At 42.7% G+C, this 19,072-nt stretch overlaps 1 protein-coding gene across 2 annotated transcripts in view; it reads right to left on the bottom strand.

The window, feature by feature from the left end:
- Fas2 (neural cell adhesion molecule fasciclin 2) overlaps positions 1 to 19,072 on the bottom strand; it is a 42,598-nt gene that overhangs the window by 20,396 nt on the left and 3,130 nt on the right. The window contains exons 2-7 of one of the 2 annotated variants that reach the window (XM_078182251.1): positions 18,901 to 19,066; positions 11,472 to 11,641; positions 10,888 to 11,153; positions 8,318 to 9,377; positions 7,095 to 7,547; positions 5,272 to 5,573 (exon numbers count right to left, since the gene is read on the bottom strand). In XM_078182251.1, coding sequence (XP_078038377.1) covers positions 5,461 to 5,573; positions 7,095 to 7,547; positions 8,318 to 9,377; positions 10,888 to 11,153; positions 11,472 to 11,641; positions 18,901 to 19,066 — 2,228 coding nt within the window. In that variant the 3' untranslated portion in view covers positions 5,272 to 5,460. Of the gene's footprint in view, positions 1 to 5,271; positions 5,574 to 7,094; positions 7,548 to 8,317; positions 9,378 to 10,887; positions 11,154 to 11,471; positions 11,642 to 18,900; positions 19,067 to 19,072 lie in introns of those variants that run through there. The other variant, XM_078182250.1, reaches the window with a different exon arrangement.

Genomic DNA, 19,072 nt, shown 5'->3' with positions numbered 1-19,072 from the left:
ATATACGACGGCCATCGACAGACACCGCGAAATTTTCACGGGAGGAATCGACTGTCGAGCACTTCGCGGTGTCGGCAACTTTGATTTCGGTTGCCTGCCGGCTACACAGTAAAGCAGACCGTTCACACGGTTTTATAGAACCTATATAAGATGCAGTTTTTTTAGACGGTACAATTGCATACAAATTTGTTATATTTTACTGATTTTACAATTTATTGATAATTTATTATTTATTTAATTTATTAATCTTTGGTGAACGTTTCTACTCAGCTACAGTCATAAAAAGAACATAGCTACTCAAAGTGGTCAAAGTTGTGTAATTAACTAAATAAAAAAGTCAATGTATGCAGATAAATTACCACTGAATATTTTGAAAAATTGATATTTCCCTGAATTATTAAAATAACGATCTTTCGAACGTCAACACATTTCATCCGCAACAAATCTTCCGCGATCGGCGCTTTGAAATTCGCCGGCACGGAACGCAAATATTTCCGCGCGATATACGTAAGCGGAGAAATTCGGCGCTCAAATGGCGAAATAAAAGCTGCTGAAATTTCGTCGATTCCCTCGGCCTCGTGGAAACAGGTGCTTTCGGCGAGGTCGTTGTTCGAACGTTCGCGCCGCGTCTCCTACTTACAATGCACACTCTGAGAACACTCGGACTCGGGCCCACGTTTACACACAGATCACGGAATCCTTCGGCACGTGAGAAAGAAAAAAAAGAAAACAGACAGAAGAAGAAGAAGAACAGACAAAAGGTACGTTCGATGGAATGGAAGTGTCGCCGACGGTGAAACACAGGCGAACGTGTGTGTCGCTAATCAAAAACTAAAAATAGATTTGTATAGTAAAAAGAGAGTAAGAACGATGGGGGGGGGGGGGGGGGGGGGGGATCGGGGAAGGAGGGTACGGGGACAGTGGGGAGGCGGGGAGAGAGAGAGAAAAAAAAACAACAGAAAAATAAAACCGATACAAGCGCATGCCATGCGGTATAATCTAACATCTAAGAACCCAGGCAAGTGAGTAAGACGTGAGGGATCGAGGTGCGACGACCCCGTCGCGTTTCAACTCGACGACTCTTGTCCGTGGCCGATCGATAGCCGCGTTAGGCGAAAAGACGGCCGAGGAGAACAACCCCCGATATCTTCCGCGTTCATGGATATACCACACGTGCGAGCCACCTTCTTCAATGAGGAGTAGGGGGGGTCGTCGATACCTCGAAACCCGTCGCCCGGTCTCGTACGGAGCACCTATCGTCGTCTCATACACGGTCAATCAACGATTATACAAAAAGATACGTTTAATACTAATGGTAATGACGATACGATGTACAATAGGTGGTCAGTAACACGCTACGTAACAATTATTGTAAAAAGTACAGCAGCTAGTTTACGCAATAATAATCATAATGGTGTCGGATGCGGAAATGACCTCTTAGCGATTCCATTCGTGCACCGAATATTTAGCTCGTCTCCTAATTCGTCTCGAAGCCACCGCAGTGACCCCGTCTACAACTTCGTAACTTCGGAGACTATGTAGGTTGTGTAACGAAAGGTTTCCTTGCAGAAAATAACATTTTTAGCCTGCTATTTTTAACCGGGGGTTGACATTTTTTGCAGAAAATATCGACCCTCTAGAGATCAAAGTAAACGTAATTCTTTAGGTTACGTCAACGTTAAAATATGATATACAAAAATAGGAAAATGAAAGAACATTATTGACAGATTAAATGATTCGTGTATGTTGATTTTAGCGCGAACAAGGTGCAGACTTACCAACGCAAGACTTCTTTGAGATCAATCCATTTACAGGCCTCATATGAAATTTAAACTAACTGTTAAAATATGACTGTCTTTAAATCTCAGATTCTTAACGATCATAATGTTATCTTACGATCATCGTCGTCGGCATTTTAAGCTCACCGGTAAATCGGAAAGGCATCATTTCCACACCAAACGGTAATAATAATAATCGATAATAAATCGTAATCATAGCGAATAACATTAAACTGAAATCCGTAATCGTTAATGATAAAATCGTAATCAGAACACACATCATGCGCACTAAAACACGTACGGTCCAGTAGCTAATCAAGCAGGACTAAATCTGATGACTCAGTTGGTGAGTTGGTATCGCCCCCAGAAAATTAATAACACGTTTGTACGCAAGAGGAGAGAAATTATTGTATGCAAATCGGCTGCGGAAATTAAACCAAATAATCGTAATAACTATAATCATAATTAATAATAATAATAGTTAATAATAATATTAATCATTAATAATAACATTAATAATAATAATAATAACTAATAATAATTTTAATAATAATAATAATAATTAATAGTAATAATAATAGTAATAGTAATAAAAAGGAAAGACTAAAAACTAATTTATGCGCAATCTAACGTATGATTAAGATCGGCGTGCTCCCGTTCCCGCGGATGCCTTCAGGTCTCGCCTCAACCTCGCGGATCCGGTCGCGTGTCTTCCGACATAATCGAATCGATTATCCCCGAGCGAGCGGAAACGGTCTCTCCGCGTTTGGACACGAGTCAGCGCGCGCGCGTTGCTTTAAGTATCTGCGGTTCTTTGGCTAGAAAATGAAGAACGTGTGTCGCGAACCGGGACTCGACGCGACTCGACGCGATCTGTCGAGATTTGACACGGCCGAAAAACAAACGGAAACGTGCCGCTAGACCCACCGAGGAGTTTAGCAACCCCTCCCACCCTTCGGAACAGTGTGTTGTTGTTGGTCCATCGTTTCGACAAAAACCGATTTTTCGCGGTGATCCCCCGCCTGGACGCGCGTACACGTGTAATGCGGCCTGGTATTTTTTCCTCCTTTGTCCGACGGATTCGTTTCGATGTTTGTCACGGGCCTCTTCGTTGCGTAGCTAAATCTACCCTTCGTTGTGTTTACCTCCCACCGGAAATCTATCCGATACAAAATGGCTGTTGTCGGAGCAGAATACAGCGATCGCTATCGGTTGAAGTTACTCTATTTCGATGTGGAGATTTTAACTTTTGAAATTCTGACTTTTGAAATTTTAGCTTTTGAAATTTCAACTTTTGACATTTTAGCTTTTCAAATTTCAACTTTTGAAATTTTAGCTTTTCAAATTTCAATTTTTGAAATTTTAGCTTTTCAAATTTCAACTTTTGAAATTTTAATATTTGAAATTTGAATTTTTGAAATCTTATTTTTCGAAATCTTAACTTTCGAAATCTTAACTTTTGAAATTTTAACTTACAAAATTTTAATTTTTGAAATCCTATTTTTCGAAATCTTAACTTTCGAAATCTTAACTTTCGAAATCTTAACTTTTGAAATCTTAACTTTCGAAATCTTAACTTTTTAAATTTTAACTTTTGAAATCTTAACTTTTGAAATCTTAACTTTTGAAATTTTAGCTTTTCAAATTTCAACTTTTGAAATTTTAGCTTTTCAAATTTCAACTTTTGAAATTTTAGCTTTTAAAATCTCAACTTATGAAATTTTAACTTTTCCAATTAAAAGTTGGAATTTCAACTTTCGAAATGATCATTAGTCAAAATAAATGATTTGTACATCAGGTATACGAAACAGAAGCTGATAACGAATATTTCTCTAACGTTCTGATACTTCAATAAGTTTTCGATAGAATTTTGCACATCGTCCACAACAACTTATGAATTATTTCATATCGAATTTGTCGTACAAACAAAGGAAATACTTTTGCACTAAGAAGATTCTCTGTACGACCCTTTTTCCGTAACAATTAACTAAAATCGTCCGTCTCTACTTTACGAACATAAAGATCCCTTTGCTTTATCATCAGAAATAAACACGAAAAATTCCAACAGAAAACACGATAAAAAAACAACGACAAAACTTGCCCAATCAACCGACCAGGCTAACAAACCTAGAGAAAAACAGTGTTATCCGTAAAACAAACCATAATCTTCGAACGAATTATCACAAAAGAAAGTATCCTACATCTTAAGCTAGCAAATTGCGTGCAGCTTTTCCTCTCAAAAAATAAAATAACGAAACAAAAAAAAAATGAAGCAAAACAATTGCTGCAGAACCCTGCTCCGACCGCATCCACAAAAAAAAAAAAAAAACAGTAGCGAACAACAGCCGGGCTAGCCGTATATAAAAATCGCGGCTCCCTCGAAAGAACGGCGAACAGAAAAGATAGAAGGAAAGAATCGAACGCGTGCGATCCTCGGCGTCGATGTCTCGGCAACCCTTCCCCATAGAAAACACCGCGCGTTCTAGCACACACCAGGCATTTGGCAATGTAAGGCAGTGAGTCGTTAGGCCCGTGGAGCCTGTTCCCTCACTGTACGCTAAAATAGATCCGCAGCGACGCTCGGTGTTTGTCAGTGGTAGGTAACGACAGCTCCCCGAGCGGAAGCGGCGCGTTACGAGGACGGTTTCACCGAGGAGGATTCACCTCCGAGAGGAAGACCGGGAGAAGGAGGACGACCCTGGAAAGGTCCGGCGGGCCCCAACGAGTTTCGCTCAATCAACGCGGAAAAACGGTTTTCGCGACGGACACACTTTCTCTCGTTTCGTTTCACGCGCGCGTTTCTCATCGCGCCCTTTTTCGGCTCCTCCCGGGCTAGCCGGCCTCGCGACGCGACCGCTTCGTTCAGCTTCGCTTATACCACTAATACAAAGAAAACGTACCAGTACGTTTGGCAGCGGCGTGCACTTCGACAAGCACCGCAAATACACTCCGCACCCGTGTTCTTTAGCTCGGCTCTCGTCTTTCTCACTAGTTTACATATCGAACCACCCACTTATGCACTAAAACGGTTCTCTCGTTTCAATCGGAATGCTGTGCACCGGTCTCCTCTACAAGCGACGCGACACCTTACAATCGTGCGTACGTATACGTGTCTTTCTCTCTGCGTTTACGCGCGTGTGTGTATACGCGCGCGTCTGTTTTGCGTTTGCGTGCGCGTATGTATGGTAGGTGAGAGCGTGTGTGTGTGTGTGTATGAACGTGTACGTGTGTCGTGTTCGTTTGATACCGCCGGAGAAAATTTTGCGAGCGCGTCCGCGAAATTTCGACGGGGAAGAAAAAGATGATAACGATCTATTATTATACTTCGTGGTCTCTCGAAAACCCGACGAGCACACCGGCGAGATCACGTGTTCGTTCGATCGTCCATGTATGTATTCTTGTTCTCTAAAGCGTACCGCCGGCGAACACATTATAGCAACGGGATTAATGTAGCAGTTTCTTTCTTTTTCCGAGCGTGAACACACACAGAACCGTCCCCCGTCATTTTTCATAATATTATTTTTTTTTTTATACACGATACAGCTTTACGGTCGTTTCTTTTTTTTTTTTTGGCTCCCCCTCTGAATTATCTCGTGTTTTGTAGTTTTTTGTATTGTTTTCGTTTCGTATTTAGATATTTTATCTGTTTCATATTTTTTTTTTGTTTTTTTTTTTGTTTTGTTTAAATGGCTACGAATAGAATCGTTATTGCTGTGGCAATGGCGGTCACGGCGAGCTTGGGAGTATCTCCAGCGGAAGAATCTATATAGTAGTCCGTAGTGGTGCCCGTAGATTCTGATAATGATAAAAATGTGACTTTGTAAAAGGATCGTTGCGGCTTGATAACATGGTAACGAAGAGAGAAGGGGGGTGGGGGGGTGGTTTTTGGATCATCTAATGCCTAGATATGCCCATCGAGTGGCTACCCGACTGTTTCTCTAAATCGCTTTGTCTACAAAGGGTCAAGGGGACTTGAGGACTCTCTTAATTGTCGAATCGACGTTTATGTTCGACGTCGAAAGCGCTCTCTCGAGCGGCATTGTTGCGAATTGCTTAAAGCGGCTTCACGGAGGGTTGACGGGATGGCTTTTGAAAGGACAGGATCGAGACGTCTTGCCATTGTCTCGACTCGATTGCTGTGTGGGGGGAGGGGGGTCGAGGACTTTTCGTTCCTCGGAAATCTCCATGGTCATTTCAGCGGGCTTCGAGACGTTCTACGCGTCTCGAGATTTTTCAGATTTTTTGTCATTCCTCGTCCGTCCGTTCATGCCTTCTCAGTTTCAGAAATCGTTCACTTAATGTAGATAAATAATATCCGTAATAGAAAAGACTATTAGAAGCAAGAGTGTTGATGTATTAATTTGAATTTATTTGAATTTATATATAAATTATTAAAGAAGAAAATATTGTGCTTGGTTTCTACATCTGACAATTCACACAAAATTTTTATTTTTCGTAAAAATTCGAAGTAAAAGATAAGAATGATCTAATTTTAATTCTGCATTATAGATTGTTACTTTAGAGTAAAATATGCAACCTTAGGATTTTTCTAAAAAGTATGAACATTCCCTATAGACATTAAATCTAAATATTAAAAATAACACAAGTTCATAAATTTAACAGCGAAAATCATTGTACAGAATATTTTACTGCAATATTAAGAGACTATAGAGTACCATCACAGGACTAACTTATCACGAAGAGGCGAAGGACGGATGAAGATTAAATAAACGAAAATAGAGATGAAAAGAATTGTAAAGCCTTTTCTAATAGCCTATTTTAAAATAGTGCAAATTTACGCTATAAATTCCAATAAAAAAAAAACAAAGAAAAGGTTTTAAATCAAAGATATTTTGTTCGCCAATGGGAAAATAATTTCATACAACAAATACTCTTAACTGGGACAAAAAGGAACGATCAGGAATCAAGATCAACGTGGCAAAGACAAACGGTGGGAGCCGCAGCGAAATTTTCAGTTCCCGATCGGACAATCGAAATGCCTCAATGACCCTTTTCCCTCCTCCTTGAGTGAACAAAATAGAGGCGACGATAATTAAACGGTCTTTCTCGTCAATGAAAAAAAAAAAAGAACCATATCAATCGGTGCGATAGCCTCGTGCACATATATGTATATATATATATATAATAATATTTCAAAGAGAAATTACGACTTGAAAAAGGGCACTAATACTGAGATACGGAAAATGGTTCTCGATGATGAAAGAATTTGGCGGATGATATTCGGAACCACCGTTCTCCGATGAAAGATAGATGATTATCGACAAATGAGTAGCACATGGTAATGGAAACACTTACCCCTTGCGGTCTTAAACTTGGCAATGCCCGGCTGGCTGTATCCCATCGCGTTGTGCGCCCTGAGCTCGACCCTGTAGAAAGAGTCCGAGGCAAGATGCTTCAGCCAGTGCTTCGTCCTTCCTTGCGACTTAATAGGTGCGATTTGACAGGTGTTCTCCAGCACTTCCCAGGTGCCGGACACGCGGTTTATTTGACAGTATTTGATCTCGTACATGTCGATCGGCTCGCCGTTGTCGGCCGGTACCAGCCACGACAATTCGAATTGATTGCCGTACGTCGACACGTCGTATTCCGTCGACGACGATATTAGCTTCGGCTGGTTCGGGAAGGTCCTCACTGGCGTCGTCTCGCGAATGAACGCCCCCCAGTTGCCCTGGCCGACCTCGTTCTGCGCCGCGAACTGGAATTCGTACGTTGTCTGCGGTCTTAGGCCCTCGATGATGTACGGCGACCCTGGAAACGACAGATCGCTCGAATCAACTAATACAATCACCACGTTCCAATCCATTTTCTACCCTTTCCACTTCCGATACCTACGATACATCAGTTTTTCTTTCTATATGGATAAATCAATAACCATTTGTAATTTTTGTTCCGGCAAATATATACATAGATACCAATACACATTTCTATATCCAAAATTAGGACACTGTACAACAGATTTCTCCAAAAGCGTTGCTATCTAGAGCAACAAGATTATGTCAAGAAAAACTTAGCTACCTATAGCTGCTATATGACATGTTACTTCTGATTCTGTTCAGGAAGTGCTATGTTGTTCACAGAATCAATGAAGAGTTCCTCCACGATAAAACAAGTGCTGATATCAAAATCATGTTAACTTGTTCACAAAATCATCGACTTGTTGCTCTAGCCAGCTTTCGCATGAGTGCTCTATTGTTCTCAGAAACAATCTAGGGTGCTTCCAAAGCAAAAAGCACTTGTTGCTCGTGACTGTTCTATAATTACTCTCTCTCTAGTAATCTATAGTGGTTTTCACGATAAAAAACACTTGTTGCTCTAAAACAAGTTCCACCTTGCTGGTAGCCTAGATCATTCCATGGCAAAAAGTGCTCGTCGCTGGTGTCAGCCTCGAGGCGTTGCATTGCTCTCGAAAATCAAACTGCTCGCAAGAAGAGCACTTGTTGCTTTTGGAAGCAATCTTGACAACATACAGGCAAGTTCCACGTCGCGTCCTTTGAGAAGATCCAATATCCGCTACTTACCAACGGACAACGTCTTGTTCTTCGCTTGCTGCCAGGTCTGCCTGTCGTTCTTGTACCTCACGATGATGGTCCTGATAGGTAGCTCCGGGTGCGTGGTCGGTGGAACCAGCTCGAACCTGATGGTGGTCGCCGTGACCTCGATCATCTTCGCTTGCTGCACCTCTTCGGGCTTGGATGCCTCTCTGAGTTCAATGTCGCGCGTCTTTGTGCCGTGGATGTTCGACGCGATGCACTTGTAGACCCTGTAGTACCGCCTGTCGAGAGGCACGATCATCAAAGTGGAGATCGGCCCGGCTCCCAGCTGTTTAATCATCGCGTCGTTGTCGATCTTCTCGTCGCCGTTCACCGTCCAGCGGATGGTCGCGTTCGGTATGCTCTCGGCGATGCAGCTGATGTTCACCTGTCTCTGTTCCCAGGACCAGACGGTCTTGTTCTGCATGGAGGCGAACGACGGCGGAAACTCGACGGTCAGATGTCCGTTCCTGCGCGCCTCTCCGCCGGTATTCTGAGCGATACACTCGTACAGCCCGTCGTTCGATCTCGTCAGCTTGTCGATGGATAGCGTTCCCACTGTCTCCCCGGTGACCGTGTCGGACGTGTTCTCCAGGATGATCGTGTCGTCGTCTTGTTGCGAGCCCTTCACGTACGGCTTCTCGGACGTGTGCTTCTTGAAGATGACCTGCGGGGGCGGTCTGCCGAAAGCCTTGCACATGATCGTCGCGTTTTTGCCCTCCACCTGGCTCGTGTTCTGAAACTCCATGATCTTCGGCTTGACGATCACGTTCACCATGAAGTTCGTCGTCGCGGTGCCCGCCTTGTTCGTCGCCGTGCACTGGTATTCCCCGGCGTCGTCCCTGTTCACGTTCGTGATCGTCAGCACGCCGTTGTCTGCGCCCACCCCAAAGCGGTCCGCGTTCGACAGGTTCAGCTGCGTCAGCGACTTCACCCAGGTGTACTTCGGTGGCGGCTTGCCGTGAGCCTTGCACTCGATGCTCGCGTCCTCGCCCTCCACTATGTCCACCGGACTAGGTAGCTCCTCCACAGTCGGCTGCACGTGCACCTGGAAAATTGAAACCCACCGATCGTCTGATACCTGTCGATCGACTGAGCTGGGTCGAGTTTCCAGAGGATAGATTTTGAAGCACCGCCTCTCTCGGTTTCAAGCGACGAGCGCGAGTTCGACCAGAGAAATATTTTCACTCGAAGCCTCTGCACTCCGCATTCCGGGATTACTTTCGCTTCGAGTGTGTCTCCTATACGTTTACAAACACTTCTGAGAACTCCTTTAAATCCGTTGTAGCTTCCTTGGCTAAACGTTGACTACTTTATTGTGTATTGATCGCGTGCGGCCCACAAGTTGGAAATACTATGCGCGTCGCTATCCAGAAACATCAATCACGTCATTAAGTTCAAACTCTAAATGCCGGAATAATTATACAAATTGGTAGGTCTGCTGTTAATGATCTAATGTTATTTTTACGTGGGTGGACAACTAATCAGTTTCACAATTGTTAATATTCGAATCAAAGAACAGAAAACGTAATAAAGGTCAGTCGAAATTGTCCAACAGTTTGTCGAATAAGAGGGACACATTTACTTTAACAATGAACGATCAGCTCACGTTAATTACGTACGAAGGACAATTTTATTTCGATGCGTCACCGTCGATTGATTATAAAGCGGGCATTTATTATATGAAATGATGTTCTGTTCTTTCCTGTCCGGGAACCGTGGGTAATTGGCGTACACAATTGTGGGTGAGAAGAGACTGCGTTAATTATGGAGATCAGCCTGACGCGCCTCGCTCGGACACAACTCGATTTTCCGAGCGAGCAATAATGTTTCGGATGCGTGTTTGCGGCCGCGGCGCGATATTGTTTGAACGGTTGCGTGATTTCGATGTTTCTGGACGAAATCATTCGGATGGCCCCTTGTTTTGAACTCCATTGTCTCGCGAAATTGATGCGACATTGGCGGACCACTCGATGCTCAAGACTCAAGATTATTTCTAAATTTTGAAGACCAATTTAAAATCCCTTTGCCATACTAAATTCTAATCTCTTTTGATAAATTGAAATCTTGTTCCACCATTTTCTATTTATAAAAATTAACAAACGAAGAGAGTTACGTATTTTTTAACTCATGCTAAGCGACACAAACAATTTTTATTTTCCCCGAAAATTGTAAGCTCAAAATTCTACAGCATGAATTCTAAATAAAATGTCGCTCGGATTTGTTCGAAAAAATTTCATTCATAAGCTTGGAAACATATTTGCACGAAGCTGTCGAGCGTAGGTGGAACCCCATAGCCCCGCCGCCATTGTTAAAAATACCGAGCATCGCGTATTGTTTGACTTTTTCTATTGTAATTATTTCCGGCAATGCTAGCGCGCGTCAGCGAACTGTCATTCAAACGTCGCGGTCGCAACGTTGAAAACCGAGTCGAATAAAATTGTGCGGGGATCGCAGAATTTTCACGGGAAATAGATCCGCGTCCATAATTATTTTTATATCGTGTTGCAACTTGGCCGAGTCGATGTTGCGACAGGGAAGTGCGCAAAAAAGCTTACCTCAACCCGAATAGGTCGTTCCTTAAGCTCCCCGGTGGTCAACACCGAAGCCCGGCAAGTGTAGATCCCGTCGTCCGATTCCTGCACGTTCTTGATCTTCAGCGCGTGCGTGTCGATGATGTAGTGATCGTTCGTCTTAATTAATTCGCCGTTGTACAGCCAGTCGACTACCGGCGGGGGACTCGCCTTCACTTTGCACTGAATCGCGTAGTCTTTGCCCAAGATTGGGTATTGATTCTCGGGCGCGTTTGCCCAAGTGATCGCAACTGTGAAACAGTGTTTGGTAAAATATCTCCGATTTATCTTAAATTTCTTCCTTATAAAATATCTCTTTCGATCTCAAAAACTTAAATATCTTTATCAAACGCTATTAAATATATTTTACAATACAGTATCGTATACTTTAAACACAGCACCAGTCATCTTAACCAGTTAGCTGATTAATTATGATTAATTTACAATTTTACCGAAAACTAAAATACATTCGTAAATTCGAAACGATGGTAGCGTTATCTTTTTTCGTTGAAAGTGAAACAGCGGTGAAACGGAACCAATTATTCCGTCGATGGAAATTAGTTACTCACCAATAGTCTCGATTGTCACGGACTTGTTCAAATATATCGAGTTCGCGTAAGTGCCTTTACACGTGTATCTCCCAGCCTGCTCCTCTTGAAGGGAGTTGAAGTACAGTGACAGGGTGTTGTCCATGTGTAGTTCGGTGTACATCGGCGGTTGCGAGTACCCTGAGAACGTGCTATGGGAAATAATCGAAACATTATTAGGCTGTCGACACCGTGTACACCACAGAAACTGATCTACGTTCTATGATGATGAGTAAAGAGCGTCCAGATGAGTTGAAGAGTATAGGGGTTGGGTGACGTTGAACGATCTCGGCTCAACGTTTCGTCATTACTATATATGTACAATAATTCTACCCTCGATATTTACAGTTAAAAATAACTCAATTTTTCTTTAAAAACTTGGCGAAGTCCTAATCGTAGTCCTCATAAATTTTACCGTTTGGAATTACCAGGAAAAGCAATTGTCGCGGAGCAATTTTCAACAACTGGAAACAATTACTTGAACCGTGTCAAAAGTGAAGGGGTGAAAGCGAAAACTGCGGCGAATATCAGGCCGGCTTAAGTACAGTTAATCAATGAACAACCCGGTGTTCGTAACTTCGCAACTTTTGCCACGGGCACCGTGCGGCCATCGTAAATCGCCGCTGTCGACTAATCCCAGTTCTAAACGCGAAACATCGAGCCGATATCGGTGAAATATATCGTTACAGGTGTACGAGAGAGATAGATAGAAACAGATAGAGAGGGGTGGCGGGGTAGTGTGAATGAACACGTCGAATGTCGGATCGATGGCGTGAGAGAGAGAGAGAGAGGTGTCGCGGATCGATCGACCTTAATTTGTCGTACTAACAAAGGAGCTGAATCGATCCAAGGGCTCGGCGGATCGCGGGGACCGGCAATTTCGACGGCGGCGGGCGTTGCGCAAGGCGGCAACCGGCACGGACGAGACGCATTCACACGAATCCGTGCAATTTACCGACGCCGCTTTGCAGTGCGCGCGAGAGATAAGGCGGTCCAGGTGGGATGCTGAATCGCGTTGTAATGAATAGTTCCCGCGGACCGCGCGGATTCGAACGGTTGCGTCAGCACTGCGATACGGTTTAATGAACCCTTTCGGGTCCTGGCTGGCGCGGAGTCGCGAGAGCTATGGTTCCCGCCGAGAAAAAGGGAGCGCGATCCTGCCCCGCGCGGTCCTCGATCCGATCTACCGATGAATAGCTCGCGCTGCCGCTTGATCTATCGGTGCCGATCGGCTCCCGGTGCCGAACTTCTCTGGGCGCGCACTTGCTGCCGCGGATGAAATTATACGTTCTACAATTCCCCGGGCTTGATGACTGTGGAAAGGGCTTCTGGGATTCGGAAGGCTCCCCTTTGAAGAAGCTTCATTTCAGGCAAAGTTTGTACCAAATTCACTCTATTTGCTTCGCAACGTTCTACTAAATTTCGTAGGGTCTGCATTCAATCTCTGATTTTCATTTTAACAGAACTCAATGGACTTGGTTGAATTTTTCTAATAATTTTGGTAAAGAGTCTTCTACCTTCGTTATATCCCAGAACGTTTGTATAATAAATTCTTATTTTGTACTTAGAGAGGGAACGATGTCTGGAGGAACCGACGAGGAGACCAAGCTAGTCTAGAAGACTTTTGCTGAACTCGGTACATCATAATTTTCTTAAAAGTTTGTACAGTAAGGAGACATTTTTGTAATGCTTATAAAGTACTACTTTTACCAAGAATTTTCCCCATGTTTGTTTGAAAAGTTCCTCTTTTGTTCTAACAAAAAATTTACATACAAAGACTTTTGCTGAACCCACTCGACGATGATGTTCTTAAGAACTTTGATAACAGAATGTTCAAAAGTTTTCGTTCGAATAATTTCTTTGAAGCTCATCTTTCTTGTAGATACAATGGTATGAATAACTGCAGACTTAAAGTAACTTTTATATTCTCGGTAATATGCGAAGTTAAGCAAACGTCTTATTTGTCGACTTCTATATTATATTTACAATACTATTATTTACTATTTATTTGTTACACTTATTTTTAGCATCATCATCCTATATATTTAAAAACGAATTTAAGAAAATATTCGTATATTCCAATCTCAGATATAACAGAAAATAAAAATACCCAAATATGGAATTCAGTCAAGTTCTATAAATCTAAAATCTAGAAATGTAGAAATAAATGTAAAATGTAGTTTAACTTCGAGGCTATAATCGTGCACACCACTGTGCATAAAATCCAACCTTCCATCGACAAGAAACAGCAGCTACATCGAATAAAACAGCTACCAATTTATAGAACCGATCGAACGGCGTGTCCGCGATAGTATCCTGAAGTTCGGCAACGTGACCGGTCATTTCAGAAACATCGTTCCCAGAGATCGGCGGTAAATCGCGGCGAAAAACTGGCGGCATACTGAATAGAATTGCTCGGTGGAGCAATTAGAAGGAAAGACCGAGCAGCAGCAGCAGCAGCGGCGGCGGCGGCAGTAGTAGTAGGGGTAGAACGCGGAATGGAAACTGGTAGCGGGAACGATTAAAACTGACACGGGCGAGAGGCGAGAGATGCGATGCGATGCGCCGAAGCGATAACAATGTTAGCCCGGCGATTATGCAATTCCCCTCGTAGTTCTTTCGCTTCCGATCGGAACACGGGCCGAGCCACAATTAATGAAACGGCACTCGACCCGTGTTCCTACGCGCGAATTTATCGGCCGTTACTCCCCGCGCGCGCGCGCTCGTGCGACGAGCAGACATAATTATGCAAATCGGGAACGGGGGTCCCGTGTAATCGGGCAAACACGCGATCACGACGAATCAGTTACCCGAGGCTAACGCTCGTTAGATCGTATGATCTCGGTGGACAAATATTTGCTGGGGGCTATTGGGACGGATTATTTATTAACACAGAGGGGGGAGGGGGGGGGGGGTGTTGGCGACGTCATCGGACAGATTAACACTGGCAAGACAGTGGCTCGGTGCGGGGGCCGTGTCGCACAATGGGCACCACGTGAGGTCTTGCACGGCTACCAGATCATCATTTTGATGGGGCACTGAAGATGTTTGCCGCGTATATCAAGGACATTGTCACCCTTTCTCGTATGATATCGATGGAGATTATAACCCGTTGTACTCGGGGATAGTTTAATTCGAATTATAGAATTTGTCTTCTCGCTTATAGAATTTCCAAGTTGTTTGATTTATTGGAAATCGAATAACAATAATATTTATTGGAAATAAAAATTCTCTTCGTAATAATACTTGCACTTTCGAACAATTTTTTACTTAAAAATATAAATTACTGTGATATTGCTAAAATTATTTTGGAACATGATATAAGAATTTTTATTGCAGAAATAATGAATTTTGCAATACGATTACCTACATAGCTACTTTGATTCGCAGTTCTTATATATTTAATTGTTAGTATTTTAATTTCCTTTCGTTTCAAAAGGAATTAATAATAGTCGTATTTATTTGTATCGCGAATCTGACTTTTTATAATATAAGGGTAATGCCAGATAATAAAATGTAGCTGTTTCCTTCCGTGTCCGTTCTTTTGCTATCAATTTTTAAGCAACGAGAAGAATGTAAATGCACAATGAATATTCCTTACTTTCTCGCCTAGAAAATGATTGGAGACAAAGGAGGTTGTCGAAGCAAAGCGTACGGGTAAAGGGTCAACCGAGAGATGAATATTTCAATCAAAGAGAGAAATTCTGCAGAGGAGACCGGAAGAGCTCGACGTTTTACTAATCTTCTTAATAAACCTGGGTATGTGCATATGGAAAATTTCCTCTTTCAAGTGCAAATTTTTGATGAATTGCTGACTCAATTTTTATGCTACCTGGATCCTCTTCTAATTAAAGTGGCGCATTCATTAATATTCAGAATGCCGAAGACGGAGAACAGGAACTACGTAACGTCATTACTAAAACAGATACATTGTTCCTATTTTCTGCTTGCGCGATTACGGTCCGTCTTTTCTTTCACTAAAAACGAAGAGCACACCACTTTAATAATTAACTCTTTGGGTCACGGTGGGATTAAAAATGTCCCATCTTTTTGACGTACAGTAATGCATGATGGAACTATTTTAGTCTCATTCTGCAAATTCTGTTGAACTATTATTTATTTAGGTTTTAAAAACGCGACAAAATTTCTGTGCCACGTGAGTCTATTTATTTCCTGAAATCCTGTGTCTCAAAGATTTAAAACGAACGATAATATAGAACTCAAGAAAACAAATTATATAAATGAATTTTATAGTTTAGGGTGACCAATTGCATTTGGTTCGCTTTTGGAATAACTAAGTTCATATTTATCGAATAAAATATTCAATCTTTTTATTCTTTTATTTCATTTATTTTTTAATAGCATAATTTATCTTATTCGGTAATAATAAAATTTTATCAAATTTTAAGAATGCTATTTGGACCTCTAATAATCATGATGGTGTATGTTTCTTTCGCAAAGAAGTTGACTACTAGTTTTACAAAATTACTAAATAAATTATGTATAGTTCCCATAAGCTACGCTAAATTTGTTTCTAAATTTTCCACTGTAAAAAATCTTTACTAAGATCACGAGGATTCTGCTTGGAATCGCAGTGACAATAAACCTTTAGGCTCATCTCCAGTTTCCCAGTCAATCAGTCGGCGCAGGTGGTTTAACACCTCACGTGGCGGTCCCGTTAAAGGGTACGAAAACATCAAAACAACGGCAAAGGAGCCGCTTAATTGCTGGTGGGCACGGGGTCGAGGGGGGGTGTATATATGTCGGGTGTTTTCGTCGCTGAATGGCGGGGCTCCATAACGCGTCCGAGGATCCCTTAATGTCTATTTCAGCCGGGCACCGCGGCAGCTCTCCCCCGGTGGTTTTCTTGCCTGAACGGCAAAGTATACACGGGGGCAGCCGCTTAACGTTCAAATACAACGGGAAGCCAGTTTACCGGCTGGAAGGCGGAAAACTTTCGCGAACAGCTTAATGAGCAACGCTTAGTTCGCAGAACAATCGGCCGAGCCAGCAATTAAGAGCTCCTGTACAGTCTGTAGTAGACGTAAATCAGCCACGGGGGGTAGTGACGGTGTGGTTATGGTGGTGGCTGGCTGTGTGACTGTGGTAGTGGCGGCGGCGATGGTGGCGATGGTAGTGGCGGCGATGGTGGTGGTAGTGATGGGGTGAATGAGAAGAAAAACAGTGTTCTAAGTTGCACAGAAAACTATAGTAACTAGTGAATGGTACATCGCAAAACAGAGGGGAGCTGAAAAACGATGACACTACGGTTGCGTGTATAGTCATGAATTGAGAGTTTTGTATACTCGCCTTTCGATCGGTAAGACGACGAGTCTGTGTGCAAAACAAGTGACAGAAATTTCGTTATATTAGTGGCTGAGTGGTGGTCGTGTTCTACTTGTGTGTTATAATTATTTGTTCGTTTAATTGGTCTTTCGTTCAATAATATACGGATCGACGTATGCGATTCCGTCTTCTTTTTTTTTTCTTTTGCAACGAGTAGAAATAGATGTACTGACATTGTTGCGATCATTAATGTTAATTCATATTGTTCGAAGAAAATTTAATTTTACATGACACATGTTCGTCTTTTTCAGCAATTATACTTTATAGATATTTTGGGACAATCTCTAGCCCTTATTTTGCAGAGATTCATACTAATCGACATTGTTCGAATTTATTGAATTGTGTTCATTTATACATTGTATATTGTTCAGTTATTGAACTGTGCAACTTTTTTGCAATTTGAAATTAAATTTAGTAGAATCTGAAAAGGTTCCTCGAAGTTAAATTTTGTCAAGTTTCTGTCTCTTTCTGCTGAAGAATATTCGATTTGTTATACAGTATAATGTATAACATAAATGTAAGGTAACATATAAAAGTGTGAATCTTTATCCTAAAATGTTTGGACAACTGTTAATTTGTAAAACACGTGTGAGAGTTGCGATATAGAATTCAAAGATTACACGACGTACGACGGGACCTTGCAAAATTCTCACGAGTCAAAGCTCGGATTTCCCTCGATAAAATTCGTCTGTCACGAAACCATCGTTGCAACCATTTGATCCAGCTCGCAGTAACAGACGACGCTCATTTGCAAACGTTCGTTCTCCTATTTCTACTCGCAGGATCGTCAAACTCGTTACCGCAGCTGACATCCTGTGCGTAAAACCTCCCTTTTCTCTCCATTTTAATTATTAGCTAAAAGCGGCGTTGTTACGCTATTGAAAAAAAAAAAAAAGAAAAAGAAAAAAATAGGAAAGCTCAAAAGCGTGAACGCCCCCTCGCGCTCGTATATTCTCGTCTGGCCCGACACACGTTTGTTTGCGCTGTCGCGATATTTTTGCATTCCGCTTCTACGTTTCTCGCGCGCTCGCTGCGATCACTTGAATAACGACCTTCAACTGCACCGTGTCTGCTCCTGTAAATCTAAAGGATTTAATAAATCAGCGAAGCCTTTGTGGCCGGTCGCGCCCCCGTTGGAAACGGAACCCCGGTTACAAAGCCGTGATTTTATTCGAAACTGTTGAACATGTTCCACGGCCACGTTCTATAAACAGAGAAACGTGTATCCCGCGAGCGCGCGCGCGCGCGCCGCGAATGAATAGTGATTACACTCTCTCTCCTATCCGAGCGCCGTGTTGCAGAGACACGGATACACAAATCCGACAATCGTATCGCGCGATATCTCCATCGTCGGCAACGATTTCAGCCGGGAATTCTGAATATTACATTCGTCCTCGTGGCGGAACAGTTTCGTCGAGGAGGGCCAAGGAGATATTGAATTATGTAATTGGAGTAGACATTTTTCACGAGAATGGAAAACCGGCTCGAATATATAACAGTAATCGTGTTGGAAAAGACAGTTGACGCTTCTTACAATTAACGCGAACAATTATTACTTTGCACACAAATACGTAGTCTAGAAATTTGAAAAGGTTGTTAAGTGCAGTTTCGTGAAGTAATCCACCAAGATGTAATGACGTATGGAGGACAGTGCGCAGATGACTCTAATGGTAATTTGTTTGTTTAACACTCACTTGAATGAACTGATTGATAAAGGAGACATATTTTACAAGAATTTTACGCATTTAGAAACAAGAATCTGTGCAAAGGTCCGTGGTCATATCGCAACGAGCGTGATCGAGAGAATTGGAGCAACCGCGAGATTCCCAGAATGAGGAGAAACAAAAGTATCGAGCAGCATCCTTTCCCTCAATTATCGTTTCGCCTCGATCGTCCCGCGAGCGTTTGCGCGATAATGTTGGCACGGACTCCGGGCGCCGAGAAATAAAAGATCGAGGATCGATCGGATTAATCCATGCCAGACGAGAGTGTGCACGGTCGGCGAGGGGCGCTGTTGTGTACGGCCGTTTAACGATGCACGTTTCGATGGGATCGATCTACTCACTTCAGGGACTCGATCGGACGGTTCTGCGGATCGAGCCATTGCATGTCGCTGATGAGCTTCGTGTCTTCGACCTTGGGCTTGCACGTCATGATGATGCTGGACCCGATTGCCTTCGTCTGCGTGTCGCCGTTCGGCATCAGCTCCAAGGAAGCTTCGGCTGCGAAAGCTGCAA

This window comes from Augochlora pura, chromosome 6, assembly GCF_028453695.1.
Source record: "Augochlora pura isolate Apur16 chromosome 6, APUR_v2.2.1, whole genome shotgun sequence".
Lineage (NCBI taxonomy): Eukaryota > Metazoa > Arthropoda > Insecta > Hymenoptera > Halictidae > Augochlora > Augochlora pura.
The sequence above is the reverse complement of the archived record's forward strand: the minus strand, read 5'-3'. Positions and strand labels throughout refer to the sequence as shown.